Consider the following 20,902-nt stretch of genomic DNA (forward strand, 5'->3'; position numbering starts at 1 on the left):
AACGTTGGCCTCCTAGGAATATTCTGTGCTTTCCCTGTTTTATAGTGTTGCTTATGAGTAAGGGGGATTTCAGGAAGGCACCAGCTATGTCCTGCAAAAATAACCTATGGATATCTACTGGGAAGAAACTCTCACTGAATTGAGTGGGACATACTCCCAGGTAAAACTGCATGTGTAGAACTGCAGCCTTAACAGCACACAAAATCTACTATTCAAGATGTCCATTATGAATTGCCTCCTGACAGGGTTGCTTCTGGGCCGCACACTGACAGCCATAGAAAAGACCTTTAATCAGCAGGACTTTTAAGACACGTAAAGAGTCCAATATGCTTACACATGTTGCCTTTCCTTGATTTATCTTTACAACACTGCAATACAACAGAACTAAAGTTGCTGGACTAATTTTGAAAGCGCAATTAAAAATGACAAGCTGACAAATATACTTTTGCATTTCTGTTTTTAAATATTCATTTGATCCAAGAGCAATTATCTGAACACTGTTATCCCTCGTTTTGAACTTCACAGCCTGATACTGCGAGTTCACTACAGTGATTCAAGCCATTGCCCTACCGATAGCCTCCATCCCTGCACGGGTCATGCCAAGATTCCCAGCCAAGGTCCCCTAAGTCATCAGTAGTATTTGGAGGTAGAGAGGCAGAAGTAAATTGTCCACTTGGGTAGTGTAGGCTTCCAAAAGGGAAACCAAGCTAATAGATGCCAGAATCCAGGAGTAGCTGGCATTTAGATCCACACTACTGTCAAAGATCAGAATGATGGCAACAGCAATGATCTGGGCAAATATGCTCATCATGGTGCCTTCAAAGGTCTTCTTGGTCCCCGGCCATTTGATCTCCCCCACTGTGCTCCCGAAAATAGAAGCTACTGAGTCCCCAATGCCCACAGCAAGCACCCCAGAGTAAGGGGCCAGGGCCCCAGCCCCAGGCAAAGTAGCTTTTGAGGCACAAGGTCTGGGGAACAGCCAAACAGGGAGTGACATCCCCAGCAGAAGATAGATGTGAGTCAAGATCAAAGGCCCACTGTCCCTTTCATCCAAAAAGAGAGAGAGCAAGTTCCTGAGGGTGTGCCCCAAGGGTTTGATGGTGAAGTATCTGATGTACTCTAGAAGAATGAAAACTGCCAAGCACACCACAGCAGCCACGTAGAGGAGCTGGCGGTCGTAGATGAGACCTGGGACGTACGTTGCTACCACAATGAAATGGAAGTATTTCCTGGTTATGGTTGATGCTTGGTGTTTCTTAGAACCAGATGACCTCTTGGCGTTTTGATAGAGAACCACTGTGCATGCCAAAGCAGCCAGGAGGATCCAGTAGGAGAGAAGATAAACTCTGGTCTGTGTTTGAGAGAGGAACTGGGAGAGCCAAAAGAGGGGGTTCTGCCGGATCAGGCGGTAGAGCCACGGCATGACAACCCCCAGACCCAGCACCGCCGTCATCATATGGAAGAACATGGAGGAGATCCAGGTCCCGGAATCCATGAAGAAAAAGAGGGCAGTGAAGAATATCCCAAGGAGTACCACCCCGATGACCACCACCAGGAGGAAGAAGTCAATCGGGTCCCCTCTGCTTTCAGTTACGTTCAGAGAACGTTTGATGAGCTGATTGAGGATGAAGCTTATTCCTGTCAGGACAAGCAGAGCCTCACCAGGAGTGAAGCATCGAGGCAGCAAGTATAGCAGTATCATACTGAGGTAGACAAAGATAAGCAGGACCTCCAGGACCTCAATCACTTCAGAGACCGTCAACGAGTGCTTCATGGTGTAGATGATCAGGCTGCCAGCAATGCCAGAGAGGATGCAGGTATTTGTCGGCACAGGTTTGGTAACACCGAGCGCTATCACAGAGAGGAACAGGGCGATGATCATGCCAGTGGAGGCTACGATGATGCCAAAACGCTCAAAGTACACAATACCAGCTGCTTGGCATCTCTCTTTCATCACAATGCCCAGCAATGGGACAGCCATGCAAGCTGGGAAGAGGCCACTGTTTGCTCCTGCCCGAAACTGGAAGACAGCGCTGCCCAGACGGAGGAGGTTGTCCCATTTAAATTGGATATAGAAAGCTTGGATTGCAAGCGCGATGGCGCACCAGGAAAAGCGATCCCAGACTGTGCTGTGCACACAAAGCACGATGGTGAACATGATGAGGGATTCCACAAGGATGGGTTGCTTGCTTAGCATGGTGCCAGCCAGACTGTTGGGCTCCCTGTGCTCAGAGAACCCTGGCAGCTGTTTGTTCTGGTCCAATATTTTCAAATGCGGTCTCTCTCTGTGTCTGTCTGTCTGTCTGTTTCCCCCACTGTCAAAAGCTCTCTTGTATCTTAGTGCCCTTCCTAGAAGTGAAAGCAAAAACCATCCCATTAAAAAAAGAGCGTATTATATACAGCACCTGCTTCTTCTCTTGTACTGAAGGAAAGCCTCTTTTGTTTAATAAAACATTGCCATGCTCTGGAACTCCATGCATAGGGAGGATAATTTCTGCCCCTCCTTGCTAGTTTTCCATCATAGATAAGACCTCCCTATACAGGAAGGGCTTTTGTGGCTGGAGCTCATTGCTTGCCTTGCTAGAATTGATAGGGAATCCTTTTCCTTCTGAAAGCGTAAATTCTAAATTGTTTATTGCTGTTATTATGGTAATTTTACTGTCGGTTTCATTCTATGTGATTACGTTTTTAGCTGTTGTGAACTACAGTGGTGCTCCGCTAGACGAAAATAATTCGTTTTGCGAATATTTTCGTCCAGCGGTTTTTTCATCTAGCGAAGCAGCAATGCAAACTGCGGTTTTCGCAAGACGAAAAATCCCCCCCCCCCGTCTTGCGAGGCAGCCCCATAGACAAATTCGTCTTGCGGGGCAGCCTTCCGCTAGACGAATGCCTTCGTCTAGCGAGTTTTTCATCTAGCGAGGCATTCGTCTAGCGGGGCACCACTGTATAGGTGGAAAGACACAGTGCAGATAAATAAAATAAAATATGGTTCAGACACACTCCTTTGTTCATATGACTTCTGGTATACTCTGTTTAAATCACTCTTGCCTCTCCCTATTGCATGCAGTGTGCAGATGCCAACATGGTGCCCTCCAGATGTTGAATACCCATCATAGAATCACTGTAGTTGGAAGGGACCCCAGCAACAGCTAGCGTTGCCAACAGAGAGAGGTGAATGGGAGTTATAGTCCAACAACATCTGGAAGGCTCCATTTTGGCTATTCCATTTGATACAGAATACTTGGTTGCATCTAATGATAGCTCCTTCTCATCTAATGATACCCCCTGGCTGAAACCTTCGGGTATAGAAATAAAATAAAAAATAAAATAAATACTCAGATTTGCCTCATTGAAATTAATGGATGTAAGTTAGTCATAGAATCAAAGAGTTGGAAGGGACCCCAAGGACCATCTAGTTCAAACCCCTGCCATGCAGGAATCACGGTGCAAGAACCCTTGACAGATAGCCATCCAATTTCTGTTTAAAAACCTCCAATGTTTAAAAACCTCCACCACTTTCCGAGGGAGTTGGTTCCACTATTGAACAGCTCCTATCAACAGAAAGATGTTTGCTCTATCTTCCATATAACAACCCTTTGGATAACTGAATATGGCTACCAAATCACCTCTCAGTCTTCTCTTAAGCAACCTAAAAATACCCAACTTACTCAACTGTTTCTCTTAAAGCTTGTGTCATGAACTGAGAGGACAACAGGGAGGAGGAACAGGATCCTGGCAAGGTGTGACTGGGACCCACCAAGGCACAAGCTGGGGATGGGAAAGGAGAGATTGGAGTTGCACAGGATGACGGGTTGGAGAAGGGATGGGGGTCAGGGTGCAGGGACCAGAAGAGCAGGACCCCTCAACAGAATCAGAGAGGCCTCTGTCTCCATGAACAAGGCAGGCTCTGAAGCATAGTGAGCAGTGGGAGGTATGCTCTGGGAGGCTGAGGCAGGCAAGGCTCCACAGCCCAGGTGGAGCTCATTAGCCCCACAACCCGGGGGGCGGGGGGGGGGGAAGATGTGTGATTCCTCTGCTGAAGTAGGCTCAGAACGGGTGAGGGTCACATGGCTTGTCAAGCCTAGATGCTGCAATCAGGATTCAAGATATAAAAGGGAAGCAGAGGTGAGGCGCTGCGTCTGCTCAACTGCCCATGTTGCTGGACCTTGGCTTAGATGCTCCAGGACTTCCAATGGACTGTGTTCCCTGACTGCTGGACTTTGGATTTGACATACTGTATACGACAGTGGGACTTGCTACCAAGTATGCTGGGGATTCAGGACAGCTTGGTTTCCAAACCCTTGATCATCTTGGTTGACTTCCTCTGCACATGTTCCAGTTTGTCAATATCATTCTTAAACTAGGGTGCCCAGAACTGGCCACAGTACTCCAGGTGGTGTTTGACTAAGGCAGAATAGAGAGGCCCTTGGACTTCCCTTGATCTGAACACTATACAATGGGTCTACTCTGAGCTCTGAGTAGGAATACCACTGGATACAACCCACTGTGGTTTGGTTGTTTAAGATATAGAGAATTCTGTCTCAGTGTGAGGATGGAGTAAATCATTCTTTCTGTTTCTACTGAAATCCATCTCCCTGATGGGGGAAAAAAACCTTATCTTGCTTCATTTCATTTATATGCAAACAACCTATATTCTGATGGTGTGGCTATTTAAAGTATAAACAATAAATTGATGTACTTACATGAATCCATGGCACATCTACATCAGAAATAATATGTGTTGCATCCAATTAAGTTTTATTTAAGAGTACACCTACTGGAATTAAGGTCGAGTCATGTCCAATCTTCTGCCCAAGCTGGTTTTGCATGGTTGCTCCATACTCTCTGCAGCAAATGCTATGATTGTGTTTCCCACATAACACATGCAAGGGGTGTTGGCTACACCCACACCCACAAACCATCAAACACTTAAGCTAGAGTGGTCCAACTTTTCATGCCAAGTAGGCTGCAAGAGTACTTTGACACGGAACCCGTTGTGCACAGGGGCAGGAAGTGAGGCAAAAATCTGACAACCTCCCAAAGCAGGCTAGGTGATGCACAGGGATTGGAAAGGAGATGTAAGACTCTGTCAGTGTCTTGGAGCCCCCCCCCCCCCATCTCCTTCCCAATAATGGGAAAGTGCAAACTAGGCTTTGGGGAAGGAGACAGGAGGCTTCTAGGACCCTGTCAGAGCCCCCATGCCTCCTTCCCAAAGCTGGGTAAGGAGGCGCCAAGTAAGGCAGTGCAAGGGCTGCAGGGTGGGGTGTCAAATATGTGGGCCACCATAAAAGGCATCGAGGACCACATGTGGCCCTTGAGCCGCATGTTGGACCACCCTGACTTAAGCACATGCATTTAGCAACCCTAGATCCATCAGTTACATTTTCCAATACTATGTTTCTTACCTATCACATTTGGTCAGTGCGATATAATGGAGAAAGCTGTTGAGCTTGGGTGTTGGAGGACCAGCCTCAAATCCCTGCTCAGTCATAAAGGTCATGAAGCAGGGTACATGTACTTGGACAGGTCACTCACAGCTTAATCTACCTCACAGGGCAATTCTAACAATAAAATGAAATAAAGTTAGAGAGTTACATATCCTGAGCACCTGAAACAGGCTTAAAGGGGAAATCTAAGCACACAACCACTCTACACTAGGCATGCAGAACTTTCTGCAAACAAGCTCTAATTTAGCCTTTGAAGCTTCCCCACCCCAAGCTATGGCCACTTGCCCCACAACAAATGTCTCACATGTAACCACAAAGGAACAATTACACTCCTGCTTACTCCTTGGTAAGTGGGACTTGGTGCTAAATGATCCACTGTTTAGCACAGACAATCCCCATTGGATCTTCGTTTGAAGGCCTGTCTCAAGTTCAAGCAGGACTGCAGAGCAAGAAAGGGAAGAATCAGGAGTACATGCCTAGTTCTTTCCTTTGAAGTTGTGTCACCTGATGTCACAGTGGCATCAAATGGTTGACAGGTAGGCAGTTCCACCTACCTGAAATGTGGCCCACCTGTGGGGTGGAATGAGGATCTAGCCCACCAGTCAAATCCTGTCCTCAAACCCTGCTCTCTACCATAGAATTAAGGAGTGTTCACTCCCAATAATTCACTCAAAAACAGTCTTATGCAATCCATTTAAATCAGTCACAGACCTACCCATATCTACCCCCCCCTACAACCGTAATGAAGCAGCGGCCACAGTGAGATACAAATGGCACCCACTATCTGCACTCTTCAGAAACAATTGCAGGCATTTTTGTGCTGGCAGGCTTTCCCAGCTGGATAAATGGGTCTTTGAGTGTCCACTTGTTAGAAATTTAAGTTTTGTTCTATAAGTATTTGCTGTTTTTAGTTACCATTGCTTTGAGATGGTGGTTTAGAATGAGATTAAAAAATCAGTGGTAATACCTGTCATGACCCATTTTCACATTTCTACTTTCACACCGAAATGTCACCCTTATTTCCTATGCCTCCTCAATATGCAGTAAAATAACAAACAAAAGCAACAATAAGAATACACCTCTCTATCTAGCCCCTCTCACCACAAAGCCCCTTAAGAATATTGTCCCATTTCAAAATTTGCATCAACATTCTGTATAGCAGCAGAGAAAACCACAAAAACTATGTTTTATTTTGAAATCTTTAAGATAATAGCTTGGTTTCCTGCTAATTATGTTGCTTTCAAAGATACTTTATATCTAGTTACAGGTAGGTAGCTGTGTTGGACTGCCATAGTCAAAACAAAATAAAATAAAAAATTCCTGAGGAAGTGTGCATGCACACGAAAGCTCATACCAAGAACAAACGTAGTTGGTCTCTAAGGTGCTACTGGAAGGATTTTTTTTTGTTTTATTTTACTTTATATCTGACTTCCTTCAGTAATGTTTTATTCTAGATTGCTGTCTTTTATGTTTTAATGTATTGTAAGTCACTTTGTAATCCCCCCCAAAAAAATATAAAGCGGAAATGAAATGAATAATATTAATAAAGAACAGTAATAAGCAAATAGCAAATAACACAACGACCATGAACTCCAGGGTAGCGTCAGGTTGCCTCACTGCGCGATCGGTTACCTATCTGCATTCAGCACCCTACACTGGGCTACCTTGGCTCTGGCAAACACATTTAATTTATCAAATCTAAATATATAAATAATATTAAGAAGCCAAGTAAAGAAATGCATAAAAATATTTATACCCAGCTGCTCTTTCTACCGCACCCACCATAAATTTTAAAATATATATTTTTTAATGAAAGCAACCTCAACAGGCCTCCACAAACCTTCCATTGCCTCACCCAGCAGATACCTCTTCGGTAATAAACTCACCCTACTGGGCGCCGCCATCTTGTCGACGTGCTACGCACAACGCGTCAAGTCGCCTCCCTCACCCTGCGCCCCTCACGCTTCCTCCCCTTCCGCCTCCCCCCACCACTGGGGCAAGAAGAGGCAAGAGAGATAGAGAGAAGGGCCTTGTGTCACGTGACTCGGGGGCCCGCGGGAAAGAGGCGCTCTAGCCGTTCGCTCCACCCTCTTCTTTCTCCCTTCCTAGCTCATGGATTGGCTGATTTTGGGAGGGAGAATATCACGTGGGAAAGGGGGTGGGGCAGGAGGAAAAGGCAAGATGGCGACTGGAGGGCTGTGCGCGAGGTAAGGGAAAGCGCGCGTTGCGAGGAGCTACTGACTGATTGGGTGAGGGCGAGGGGAGAAAAAGATCGTGCAGTTGCCTCGAAATGAAATAAAATTATTTTATTTTAAATTGTGGCTGAATCAGCCCGAGAAGGGAGATTGTTGGGCCAGAGCTTAGCCCCACTCCAAAGTAGACCCCTTTGAATGAATCCATGTGGTTGGTTTTATTCGTTTTAATGGGATCATACCCAAAAATAGAAGCTAGTTGGATTCATGCTTAGAAAGTTGAGGTAATTTTAATCTGTTTTAAGTCTTCTAACTTTTGTTTTTTTTCAAAGCAGGGTTGTTGATTTTTCTTTATTTTCTTGTTTTATCTTTTTGTAAACTGCTTTGGGTTTTTTTTTCCCTTTTAAAGAACCAAGCAGTGTATAAATCTTGTGAAATTAAATAAATGAATAGGAACCTGCCTTCTCATGAGTCAGCCCATTGGCCCATCTAGCTTGGTGCTGCCCACACTGACCGGAAGTAGTGACTCTTTGGGGTTCCTGTCAGGGGATGTTGAAAGCGGTACATGGAGATGCTGTTGGGTACTGAACCTGGGAAACTTATGCATGCCAAGCAGATGTTCCAGTCACTGAGCTATGGCCCTTCCTTGTAAGAAACACTACTTCCTTTTACTGAGTTGCACCTTTGGTCCATCTAGCTCAGTGTTGTCCACACTGGCTGGCAGCAGCCACTCTCCAGGTTTTCGGACAGGGTCTTTCCCCCAACCTTACCTGGAGATGCTGCTGGGGATTGAACTTGGGACCTTCAGCATGCAAATAAGATGCTCTGCTACTGAGCTATACGCATTCTCCTAAATGTAAAAGAAGGTTCTAGTCCTCATGGTCTTGAATAAAGTGCTCAGTTAAACAGGGGGCAGGGGAAACTGCCGTATACCAAGTCAGACCATTGGCCCTTCTAGCTCAGTATTGCCTACACGGACTGGCAGCCACTCTCCAGAGTATCAGGCAGGGGACCTTCCCAGCGATACCTGGAGATACTGGTGGGGATTAAACCTGGGCCTTTATGTGTGCTGGACAGAAACTGTAAGCACTGAGCTATGTCTCAATCTTTAAAATCAAGTAAGGTACTGAGTCAAAGACTGATTTAAATAGGATCTTAGGAAGCTGTTTCTTGGTCACTCTGGGCTTCAACTGCAATACATTTTCTTTTCCAGGTGCACAGGAATGGGAAGTTCATATTGGCAATGTACATAGGTGCTATGTGTGTAGAAATAACTGTACTTGGAGCAGTGTTAGAAACTTGGATATATAAGCTGTTCACCAAATTGCCCCTTAAACCTAGGTTAAGAGTGCATATATATGTTTGGAAGAGTATGAACTGAACAGCCAGTTAGGAGATGGTTCCCCCAGAGACTGATGGAATTTGATGGATTCTTGATTGTTCCGGGGGATTTCCCAGTGAATAGAGCAGGTAATCCTGTTGAGGTGCACTGGGAGATGGTTGGACTATACATGGTGTGAATCTCGCTTAGGAGCTGACCAAGCAAATGTTCAGGCTCATTACGAGGCCTACCATGTGGTGGTGAGGGCAGTGAACAGATCCTACTTGGCTGCCTCCATTGTATCCCTGGGGGAACTGACCAACAGAACTGTTCCATGTAGTCTGGAGCAGTGTTCGAAATCCCCTGGCCACCAGGCACATTTTTCAATTGGCAACTGGCCATTTGCTGTAAAAGGGAGGTGTATAGTTGTTAGGTTTGGCAACTGACATCTCCATCTGACGGGCTGGTGCTGCTGTGATGCCATGCCAGTCAGTTGGCTTGCAGGACAGCGTTCCACCAAAAGACACACCTCTTTTGGTGCTGCCTTGCCCCACAAAACAGCTGAGCAGCGCAGCACTAAAGGACACATGTCTTTTGCTATTGAAAATACTCTTCAGATGTGCCATTATTATTATTATTTAGCTACCGTGTTTCTCCTAAAATAAGACACCGTCTTATATATTTTTTTGCTCAAAAAAACACAGTATGGCTTATTTTCAGGGGATGTCTTAATTTAACCGTGTCGCATCGGTACGCTGCATAGCCACGCCTCCCCAGGCTGTTTTAATGGGAGGTACCACGTCACTATGGCTTATTTTAAGGGTATGGCTTATTTTTGGGGTACGGCTTATATTTCGCAAATGCATAGAAATCCTGCTATGGCTTATTTTATGGCTATGTCTTATTTTAGGAGAAACAGGGTACCAGATGTACAGCCTTGTTTCCTGGAGGCTTTATGAGAAACTTGGGGTATACTTCTCCATTTTGATAAATATATATATATTACCGCTCTTAGGTGTTTCAGATTGATTTTGCTCTTGTTTGTTTTGATATTTTTGTGTTGATTTTTAAACAAAGTGAAAATACTTAAAAACAATTTGGCAGGAAGATGTTTAAATTAAAAAAAAAAACATTTTTTAGCTGTGAGCATTGGGAAGCTGAGGAGATTGACAGCTTTTCTTGTATAGAAAGACAATTTTCCTTCAATACTTTTTATTCAAATCATGTTGAGACTGTTTTTTTCTATATGGTTTTCACCATTTCCCTCCACTATATTTGTTTGTAGCTATATTGATCTGTTTTGTTTGTTTTGGTGAAACTGTTCTGTTAGAACAGTCTCCTAGAAAAGCAGAACTTTCTTTTAATGTTAAAAGATGATCTATCTGAACCTACAGATAAGACTGACACTATTTTAAGAAAATATAGGCAGTGATATATTTCTCTGAATTTAAGCTACAATGTAAATGGTAATAATATTCTGAGGTGCTCAGAACAAATTAATTTACCAGGAGGCCTAAGCTTAAATAGAAGCCCTACCCCAACAATGGCATATTTCTGCTGTAGCCTTGTAGTAGAGCTTGTAACATGTATCTCTTGCTTTGTAGGAGAGATAACAGGAAAAGATAGTTGTCCCTTTGACCCATATGCATTTTCTGGCTGCTAAAGTGAAGTGTTAGAACTAAGTTCTACTTCTTCACTGGGCCTGCCTTTTTCCAGTAGAGTTGGGCTTCGTTGGAGCCAGACTTGTGCATAAAGAGACTGTTGGGTATTCATATGCGGACTGCATAGCTTTTAATGATGCAGAATTGTATGACATTGGTTTGATGTGCATAACTACAATTATATGCATGTAACCTCTTTAATTGTTGTTGGATCAAGGCAGGCAAAATGGTGTGTAGGTAGATGTATGTGTTTCACTGGTAGTTGTGAAACTCCATTTATTTGCTGCTTGTTGTTGCATATATGATTTCTTTCCCTGGGGCTCCAATGCTCAATGGAAGGCTGTTGATATGGGGCATATTAGAAGAACAATTTTTAAAAGTAAAAGCTTAAAAGTATTTTGAAAACTAAAGTATGGTACCAATATTTGTAAACAAATTAAAACTTGTATGTTCTATTCATTCACTTTTTGTAACAAACTTACCGGTAAGTTTTTTCCTACTTGTCACAGTACTCATAACAAATTGTACAGTATTCATAGCAAATTAGTGTTACACACGACTGTAGTGATAATAGTGCCACCTTATACAGTGGATGCTCGGGTTGCGAATGTGATCCGTATATGAGGCGCGTTCGCAACCCGCAGCACCGCAAAGCGCGATTTAGTGCTTCTGCACATGGGCGAGCGCTGAAACCCAGAGGTAAACCGTTCCGGTACTTCCGGGTTTGGTGTGGTGCGCAACCTGAAAACACACAACCTGAAGCATCTGTAACCCGAGGTATGACTGTAATTGGTTTATGGATTTAGCACAAGTAATACATAGTATATTATTGTCATTTAAAGCAGTGTTGCATACAAATCTAGCACAATATTTTATTTAACACACACACATACATACTGATATTTATAAATTTTAATTATTCAAATGACTTATGGTTGTTCACTATTGCTGAGGCTCAGCCCCATTTATGTTTGTGGTTTCCAGTTAACAATTGCTAATGTGATATTAAAATGTGTCACTGATGTGAATTGTGTTTCTAAGAAAAAGGATTCTAAGAAAAAGGATTACTGTGATTGGTAAAATATGCGACTGAATTGTAAAAAATATTACAATATACACAATTCATTTTTTGCTTCCCCGTCTTGAGGGGAAAATGGTGGCTAGACATGTTGTTGTTACACTTTTAACCAAGGTTTAAGTGGCCATTTGGCGAATAGCTTACTTATCTGAGTTTCTAACATTGATTCACACCTGGTTTTGAAATGGAATCAGCCTTGGTTGCCCTGATGGATGACCTTTATTTTGAGAGGGACAGGGAGAGTGTGATCCTGTTGCATCATGATCTCTCAGCAACTTTTGATACCATTGACCATGGTATCCTTCTGAACTGATTTAGTGAGATGGGCATTGTGGAGTTACTGTATTACAGTGGTTCTGTTTGTATCTTCAAGGTGGTGACCAGAAAGTAGCACTGGGTTAGTGCTCCTCGGCCCCTGGCACTTGTGCTATGGGGTTCCACATACTGCAGTGAGGTGTCACCAGTATGCAGGGATGACATGCAGCTCTACCTCTCCTTAACATCTGAATCAGGAAAGACTGTGAAAGCTTTGAACCTGTGGACTGGATGAAGGCCAGTTAAACTGTGTTTGAATCCTGGGAAGACTCAGGCTCTTTGGGTGCCTGGTTCCCAAGTACGGGAAGTTGGCAAGTTACCTGCTCTGGATAGGGTTGTACTCCCTCTGAAGGAGCAAGTGCGTAGTTTGAGGGTACTCCTGGTTTCATCTTTGTCACTTGAAGCCCAAGTATCCTTTGTGGCTAGGAGTGCTTTTTATCAGCTTCATCCGGTTTGCCAACCACAACAGGGATAGCTTGGCCACGATAGTTCATGCATTGGTAACCTTGAGGCTGAATTACTGTAGGGCAGTGGTGTCCAAACTTTTTTCAAAGAGGGCCCGATTTGATGAAGTGAAGAGTCTTGAGGGCTGACCAAAGGGCTGACCAAAGTTGTTGACCTTTCTTAAGGTTTTTTTTTTTTTTTAAGGATTTTACCCCAGGAAATAAACTGCCACAGGGGCCGGATTAAACCGAATAGCGGGCTGGATTAGGCCCCCTAAACGGACTTTGGACATGCCTACTGTAGGGTGTTGTATGTGCGGCTGCCCTTTGGTCTGGTTTGGAAGCTCCAGTTGCTGCAGAATGCTGCAGCCAGATTATCAATGGAAATTTCTGGTTAAGTCCATGTGACACTAGTGTTCAAAAAGCTGTACTGGCTGCCCATCTGCTACTGAACCAGGTTCAAGGTTCTTGTATTGATTTACAAAGGCCTGAACAACTTAGGTCTAGGATATAGTAGGGATCTCCTGAAACCTTATACTCCAGATTGATCACTGAAGTAATCTTCAACAGTGTCTTTGGTCATTTGGTGACTCTTGTTTGACAACAGTGGGAAATCAAGTCTTATTTAGTGTCATCAACCCAGTTCTGTTGAATATCCTGCCAATAGAGCAGGGCGAATTTGATTTAAATCACTAGTCAGTAAGGCTCAGGGTGGATTTTTTTAATTTAAATCCACCCTGAACCTTACTGACTAGTGATTTAAATCAAATCCACCCTGCAATAGAGATTTAGCAGACACCTTCTGTGCCAACTTTTAAATGCCTGCTGAAAACTTTTCTACTCTACTAAGCCTATGCAGATCCTACAATGGTCTATTGATGTTTGTTTTTAATTTCTTTTTGCTTTTAACTTGTTTTTAACTTTTTATGATGTTACTGTTGGTTTCATGCTTTACTGATGGCAGTCTATAAATATTGTTTATATAAGTAAATAGATTTGTTGTTGTTCAGTCATTCAGTCGTGTCCGACTCTTTGTGACCCCATGGACCAGAGCACGCCAGGCACCCCTATCCTCCACTGCCTCCCGCAGCTTGGCCAAACTCATGTTAGTAGCTTTGAGAACACTGTCCAACCATCTCATCCTCTGTCGTCCCCTTCTCCTTGTGCCCTCCATCTTTCCCAACATCAGGGTCTTTTCTAGGGAGTCTTCTCTTCTCATGAGGTGGCCAAAATGTAAATAGATACATTACAATAAAAAGACATAAATGAAGCAAAACAGATACAGTTCTTTCTCTTTCAAAATACATTCTTTTTCAAAATACATTCTTTTTCTAGAAGCAGCCGAGAACTGTGGACCATTCTGTTGGGCAGATCAGCTCTGAGAGAACCAGTAAGTAGAGGATGGATTTGCCACCTCTTTTTTTGTTGGGGATGCTTTTCTGGGATGTCTGCCATCATTATTGTGTAGCCTCTGACTATCCCTTAAATGTGTATACAGAGAGGATTTTTCCATATCATTCACTTCCCATGTAATATTTGTTCTTCCTTATGCTGCATGTTTGTGTAGAATGGTTTCTGGTGTAGACAGGCTATCTCGTCTGGAATAATAATAATAATAATAATAATATTTGTACCCCACCCACCTGGCTGGGTTTCCCCAGCCACTCTGTGCGGCTCTCAACAGAATTAAAGGCACAATAAAATATCAAACCTTAAAAACTTCCCTAAACAGGGCTTCCTTCAGGTGTCTTCTAAAAGTCAGATAGTTGTTTATTTCCTTGACATCTGATGGGAAGGTGTTCCACAGGGCAGGTGCCACCACTGAGAAGGCCCTCTGCCTGGTTCCCTGTAACCTCACATCTCGCGGTGAGGGAACCGCCAGAAGGCCCTCAGAGCTGGACCTCAATGTCTGGGCTGAATGATGGGGGTGGAGATGCTCCTTCAGGTATACTGGGCTGAGGCCTTTTAGTAGAGCAGCCTGCTTCCCTGCTTCCCCAACCCCTAAGGAAGGAGTCCCTGATTGTGAGCTGTACATGCCCAGATTCTGTCGTCTTCCACTTGAAGGCAAAACAAAAACAAGTTCATTTTTATCTTTTTTAGATAGAAGAATCCAAACTGTAAATCAGGGATTCCTTGCAGAAATTCTGGACTACAACCCTATCCATTCCATTGGTATAGCCCAATGGTCAGGGATGGTTCTGTTATGTATACAATAATTTGAGTGCTAGGTTGGGGGGTGCGACCATGGTGCCCTCTAGATACTGTGGACTATAACTCCCATCAGCCCCACCCACTATGGCTGATAATCAGGAATGATTCTGTTCTGCTTATGCAGGAATCTAAACTACGTTGATTATGATATTCCTTTGTTGCTCTTGTCAGGCTTTGCACATGGTAGTGGAAATGAGAATGTTCCTTTTTAAGTTTCAAGCACGGAGAATGATGTATTTGCTATTATTTTGGTCTTTTCTAGGCTCAGATTGAGGAAGAGTTGAATAAACACTGGCGGAGGCTGCTCGAAGGACTTTCTTACTACAAGCCACCCAGGTACAGTAATTTATTCATTATTATTTATCAAGGCTTGTATCCAGCTCAGTTTCACTCAGAGTAGATCCACTGAAATGAAAAACTGAAATAAAAGCATATCTGAGAGCTATTAAAAATGAGTAAAACCTACCTAATTGGCTATGTAGGTGCTATATTGTCAAAGATCTGTTATTGGAACAGATCATAGAAATGTAAAGTTGGAAGGGAACACGAGGGTCATCTAGTCCAACCCCCTGCAGTGCTGATGGCACAACCAGACTCTTCAAATATAAATCTTTAATTGAAAATTTTCAGTGGGAACAGAAAATAGCTAAACCAAATAGGAGCGCCAAAATGATGAAATAGAGCCATGTTCTTTTTTACCACACACTCTGGAGGCCTTTTGAGAATCCTTTTGGCTTTGATTTCATTCAGTGTGTGGAAAGATGGGGTGCTGGAAGATGTATTTACAAAAATATTTTACAAAATATTTTACAAAAATACTTGTGGAGGATTGGTGATGTGATAGCTTAAATGTCACTCATGGCAGCTAAATGGAACTTCCAAGTTCAGAGGCATTCTGGTACAGAACTTCAGTTGCTGGGGAGGCAACAGCTTGGAATAGCTCAGCTGTGACCACCAAAAGCCCATAGAAATTAGGGTTTCTGATTGGCTACAATTGGAAGTGGCATGCCGGGCTAAATGTGTGCTTGACTAGAACTGGTAGAACTTCTCTTATGTTCTTAATTTCAGATGAGTCAGATGAAGTTTCTATACCTTGTTTCAAGGGCTTGAGCTAGTTGGGTAACATTTCCAGTGCCTAGTTCAGTGTTTTTCAACCTTTTTTGGGCAAAGGCACACTTGTTTCATGAAAAAAATCACGAGGCACACCACCATTAGAAAATGTTAAATTTTTTTAACTCTGTGCCTATATTGACTATATATAAAGTAATTCTCTTGAATAGGAATCAAATAAACACAAAAAAGTATTTTATAATTACTTTATTATGAAATAGTAAGTAAACAGAAATATGAAAAATTATAAAATACTTTATTCAGTGTGCAACCAGGGCCTGTTTGGCTGAACACAAAGCTGATATTCTGGCTGGAATTTTTCCCACGGCACACCAGGCAACATCTCGCGGCACACTAGTGTGCCGCGGAACAGTGGTTGAAAAACACTGGCCTAGTTGATGGAGCTTTGTCCCTGTAAGTCCTTTGGAGGGGAGGAAATAGTTTTCACAATACAGCTGTTATAAAGATGCCTAAATTTCATGCTTGTTTTGCTTTATGAACAAAAAGCTTTTGCCACTTTTCATTGCTGCAAGTTAACTTTTTAATAATAATAATAATAATAATAATAATAATAATAATAATAATATCCGCAGTGCAAGTTCAGCCGAGAAAGTGAAAGCTGACAAAAATGTGGCTGCTCCGCTGAAGGAGTTGAGTCTGAGAACCAGCAAGTTCTTGGTGAGTAGGTGTAACAGGCAGCTTTGTTGCTTCCTTTTTTCTTTCCCAATAAGCTTTCCTCTGGACAGAAGTGGTGGGAGGAATGCAAGAAAGAGAGTTATCACCATCTTATTCCCTATTTGAATGGCAGTAGTTTCTGGTGGGGTTTAAGATTTGATCTGATGACTCAGCATAATTTGGAAGCTTGATACTTCATAGAAGCCTTGAGAGCTAACGGGGACAAATTTAATTTACTGTACTCTCCTTAAAAAAAAAAATTGTCCGAAGGAGGTGTATTGAATGCACCCACCCCTTAATGGAAACTGGATGAATGTGTGTGTTACTCCAGGGTTTGGATGAAGAGCAAAGCGTGCAGCTGTTACAGTGTTTTCTTCAAGAAGATTATAGGGGGACCAGAGACTCATTAAAGGTTGGTAATTTTCAACTGTGCGGGGATCTACCTTTAGTGTTTATGTTGACATATGTAGTTACAGATGACTCTGTGTAGCTGGGAATCTGCTAATCCCTTTCTCTGATGCTGCAAAGTTGGGTAAGGCCTAACCTCTTGGCTATATTAGCCATGCTAGCAATCTCCTTAAAGTGAATTTGATTAAGTCTGCAGTCCTTTCCCAGCTTGAGGGCCCTCCAGACATTTTGGACTACAGCTCCCATCAGCCTCTGCATCATATGGCTGTGCTGTCTGGGGCTGATGGGAGTTATAGTCCAAAACCCTTGGAGGGCCCTGGTCTGCTGTACACACTGCCTTTAGGCAACAGTGATGGCCACCAGCTTTAAAATAGGATTAGACATAGCAATGAAGGAGATATGGCAAGTAGCTATTGATGGCTTTGATAACTATGCCCTTGCTTCCATGATCAGAGGCACTAATGCTTCTGAATACCAGTTTCTGAAGAGTGCTCTTGCACTTGGGTCCTGCTTGTGGGTTTCCCATTGGGACATCTGGTTGGCCACTGTGAGAACAGGATACTGTTGGGCCAGAGGTCTGATCCAGCAGGGCTCTTATTATATTTTGTGTTCTAAAAATACGTCCCGTTGAATATAACAGTAAGCTAGTTCTTAGTAACATTTTTAAATGCACTAATAAACATTTTTAAGTGAGCCAAGTTTGAAGCTTGAAATCTGGAGGATGGTGGGGTGGGGAATGATAACCAAAATCCCTTGCAGTGCTAGTATACATGAGATTTTGTTGCATGCCACAAGCTATTTTATGATGCTGTCAATGGTTATCAGTTACTTTATGTTACTTTTATTATGTTTCTGCATAGGATGTTCTGGAAGACGAAAGGCAGAGTCAGGCTTTGATACTGAAGGTCAGTAACTTGGCGCTGCAATCTTATTTTTGATGGTCATTTCTACACACTGCTTTTCTGCAGATAGATGTGGAATCTGCTGATGGTCCTTGCAACTTGAGGAGCTATGGTGGTGATGACCACAATAGATGTGGATTTGCTGGCACTTGTGACAGTTGCAAAGCTGCCTCCCTCCCACCTCATCATCCAGATGTGTAGCATGTTAATTGGCTGTCCTTGGGGCAGTCATAAAGCCCATTTCCCTTCATAACAGGTATTAAAATAAGGGAGTCTTCTAAAAAATATATCTCCCCACCAGCACTAAGTAAATGTTTTAATGGATAAACATGCTGGGTGTGTGTGTGTGTGGGGGGGGATTTTAAAATGCCACAGTCTTAAGGGACAAAATCAGAAGAAAGACCTTAAGATTTTCAGTGGAAGGTCCCTATAAGTAGAGTGAGTTGAAGAAATTGATGACATTCTGGGACCTTTAATAGAAAGGTTGGGGTATATTTTAGCGACAACAACTATCAGATCCAGGCAGGTTGGCAATACAGTCAGGGATGATGGGAACTGGAGTCCAACAACATCTGGAAAGCCACATGTTCCCTAGCCCTGTTTTATAACCTGGAACAGCATTTATAACCTGGAACAGCAAGTCTTGGGGTTAAGGGAAAGAATTGACTACAGTGGTACCTCTGGTTATGAACTTAATTCATTCCAGAGGTCCGTTCTTAACCTGAAACCGTTCTTAACCTGAGGCACTACTTTAGCTAATGGGGCCTCCCGCTGCCGCCACGCGATTTCTGTTCTCATCCTGAGGTAAAGTTCTTAACCTGAGGTACTACTTCCGGGTTAGTGGAGTTTGTAACCTGAAGTGTCTGTAACCTGAGGTGTCTGTAACCCGAGGTACCACTGTATTTAGTAGAAAATTAATAGAAGGATGTAGGGGAGGTCACCTAAAATCAAAATGCAGCTACTATATGTAACGGGTGGTGACATATATTTCCACAGCTTGCTGACTATTACTATGAAGAGCGGATCTGTATCCTGCGCTGTGTCCTCCAGCTTCTCACATATTTCCAGGATGAGAGACACCCTTACATGGTGGGTATTGGGCTTTTATTTCCTGGTTTCCCCCACAATAGAAGCATTAAAATAAATCTGTCCCTGGTGGTGCTCTTAATCAAATTATTTTGCTTTATAAAAGGCCCAGTATTCTCATTGTGTGGAAAAACTGGATAAGGAGCTGGTTCCTAATTTCAGGAAGCAGTTTGAGGAGCTGTACCAATCTGAAGCACCCACATGGGAGACCCACGGAAGTCTAATGGTATTTTGTTCCTTCCAGCTTTTTGTATTTCTGACTTTCATTATTTGAATGTTTTAAAATAGTGGTTTATCAAATTTTTTTGCTGATACTGTAATTTCATTATTTTATTCATTTTGTAAATCTTGTTAAAGGGTTGTTTCTGCTTTTAGAACCAAGCAGTATATTTCCCCCCCAGAAATAAATGAATAAATTAGCCCCAGCCAGTCTGACCAAAATCCACATGGGATTGAGTTGCTTAAAATCTATTTTTTCTCTCTCTCCCTTCCCTAACCCCCACATTGTGTTTGCATGTAATTGTAATTCGGATCCTGCTTATTCAGACCGAGCGGCAGGTGTCTCGCTGGTTCATGCAGTGCCTCCGGGAGCAGTCAATGCTGCTGGAAGTCATTTTCCTCTACTATGCCTACTTCGAGATGGCAGCAGAAGAGCTGTTGACTTTCACCAAAATGTTCAAAGATCAGGGGTTTGGCTCCCGGCAGACCAACAGGCACCTGGTGGAAGAAAGCATGGATCATCTTGTCGAGCGCATCGGGTGAGTGGGGGGCCTCTCAAAAAGGCTGTTGCAGCCCCAAGCATGTTCCCCCCTGCCACAGGATGGAAGAGTGCCCTTGTGCTCAGATCCTGCTTGTGGCTTCCCTACAGGTTGGCTCCTGTGAGAACAGGATCCTGGACTAGATGGGGACATTGGTCTGATCCAGCATGCCGACTAGCTTGTTTTCCTAAGAAATAATGTCAAAAATTAGGGAGCGTCTTATACATGGATAGTGTCAAGGGTGGAGTTGCGATTGGTTGTTGCCCCCAAAATAGGGGGTGTCTTACACATGGGAGCGTCTTATAGATGGAAAAATATGGTATCTACTGCCTTTCTGCCAAGGTACCCAAGCAGTTTACAATTTTGAAGCACAAAGACAAATGATATAATATGTAAAGGGTTTTTTTGGGGGGGGGCAGTCCAACTCGAGCAGACCCTGATGTTGTCTGGGGCTGCCTCCCTCACACTCCTCTTCCTTTTTCTTAATGTCTTCACAACCTGCTTCTCCCACGACATTGTTTTATGTCCAAAGGTGTATTAGGGTGGTGGGTAGTACACAGATGTATGTGAAAAACACACATGCATCTATTTTGCCACATCTGGGTAGCTGGCAAAGCTCTGTGTTTTTACATGTCTTTTTTAAAGCACTGTGGGCAAAAGGGTCCGCTTCACTCTTGGCATTACAGTGCCACATCTAGTCTGGTCGTGAGCATTACAGAAACTGGAAGAGAGACATTCCTTCATTTTGCAGTTAATGACTTTGCTGTCTGTTTTTGCTCATCAGCCATCAAAGGTACTGATTTTTTTCATTTTTACATCACATCTCAAAGAAAAAATATGGTTGGAAAAAAAATAAAGAAATAGTTGCACATGATCTCCTGAATATTTCTTCTTCCAGTTCTAACTTCCTTGACCCACCCCGTCCCTCACCTATGTCTTTTTCTTGCCACCTTACTCCCTGTCTTACAGGTACTTCAGTGCTCTCATTCTAGTGGAAGGCATGGAAATCGACTCTCTGCATGAGCGCGTGTTGGATGACAGGAAAGAGGAGCATAAATTCTCTGGCACTGGGCAGATCCGCCAAGTAAGCCCATTGCAAGTCCTGCATGTTCAGTGGTGAAACCTACAAAAGAATAGTCAGGAGAGCCAGTGGGGTGTAGTAGTTAGGTTATTGGACTAGGACCTGGAAGACCAGAGTCCAAATCTCCACTTGGCTATGAAGGTCATCTTGGGCCAGTCACTGTCTCACAGCATAACCCATCTCACAGGAGGATAAAATGGGGAGAAGGATATCT

The 20,902-nt window shown here is 43.3% G+C and overlaps 2 protein-coding genes across 7 annotated transcripts in view; one reads left to right on the forward strand and one right to left on the reverse strand.

Annotated features, from left to right (window-relative positions):
* Positions 1 to 325: 325 nt before the first annotated feature.
* DOLK (dolichol kinase) lies at positions 326 to 7,411 on the reverse strand. Of its 4 annotated transcripts, none has more exons than XM_033137829.1 (3): positions 7,334 to 7,411; positions 5,406 to 5,561; positions 326 to 2,349 (listed from the first exon to the last, which is right to left on the reverse strand). In XM_033137829.1, the coding sequence occupies exon 3, from the start codon at positions 2,195 to 2,197 to the stop codon at positions 623 to 625; it is 1,575 nt and encodes a 524-aa protein (XP_032993720.1). In that variant the 5' UTR covers positions 2,198 to 2,349; positions 5,406 to 5,561; positions 7,334 to 7,411; the 3' UTR covers positions 326 to 622. The 4 variants fall into 4 exon arrangements, with proteins under 4 accessions (XP_032993720.1, XP_032993719.1, XP_032993717.1 ...); XM_033137828.1 differs by having other exon boundaries at positions 7,288 to 7,361; XM_033137826.1 differs by lacking the exon at positions 5,406 to 5,561 and having other exon boundaries at positions 7,288 to 7,374.
* A 180-nt stretch (positions 7,412 to 7,591) lies between these two features.
* NUP188 (nucleoporin 188) overlaps positions 7,592 to 20,902 on the forward strand; it is a 43,834-nt gene continuing 30,523 nt past the window's right edge. The window contains exons 1-10 of one of the 3 annotated variants that reach the window (XM_033137822.1): positions 7,629 to 7,654; positions 13,793 to 13,847; positions 14,931 to 15,004; positions 16,372 to 16,456; positions 16,785 to 16,865; positions 17,722 to 17,766; positions 18,760 to 18,852; positions 18,956 to 19,075; positions 19,396 to 19,607; positions 20,577 to 20,691. In XM_033137822.1, coding sequence (XP_032993713.1) covers positions 7,629 to 7,654; positions 13,793 to 13,847; positions 14,931 to 15,004; positions 16,372 to 16,456; positions 16,785 to 16,865; positions 17,722 to 17,766; positions 18,760 to 18,852; positions 18,956 to 19,075; positions 19,396 to 19,607; positions 20,577 to 20,691 — 906 coding nt within the window. Of the gene's footprint in view, positions 7,655 to 7,891; positions 7,924 to 13,792; positions 13,848 to 14,930; positions 15,005 to 16,371; positions 16,457 to 16,784; positions 16,866 to 17,721; positions 17,767 to 18,759; positions 18,853 to 18,955; positions 19,076 to 19,395; positions 19,608 to 20,576; positions 20,692 to 20,902 lie in introns of those variants that run through there. The other 2 variants (XM_033137823.1, XM_033137824.1) reach the window with 2 other exon arrangements.

Source organism: Lacerta agilis, chromosome Z (assembly GCF_009819535.1).
Source record: "Lacerta agilis isolate rLacAgi1 chromosome Z, rLacAgi1.pri, whole genome shotgun sequence".
NCBI lineage: Eukaryota > Metazoa > Chordata > Lepidosauria > Squamata > Lacertidae > Lacerta > Lacerta agilis.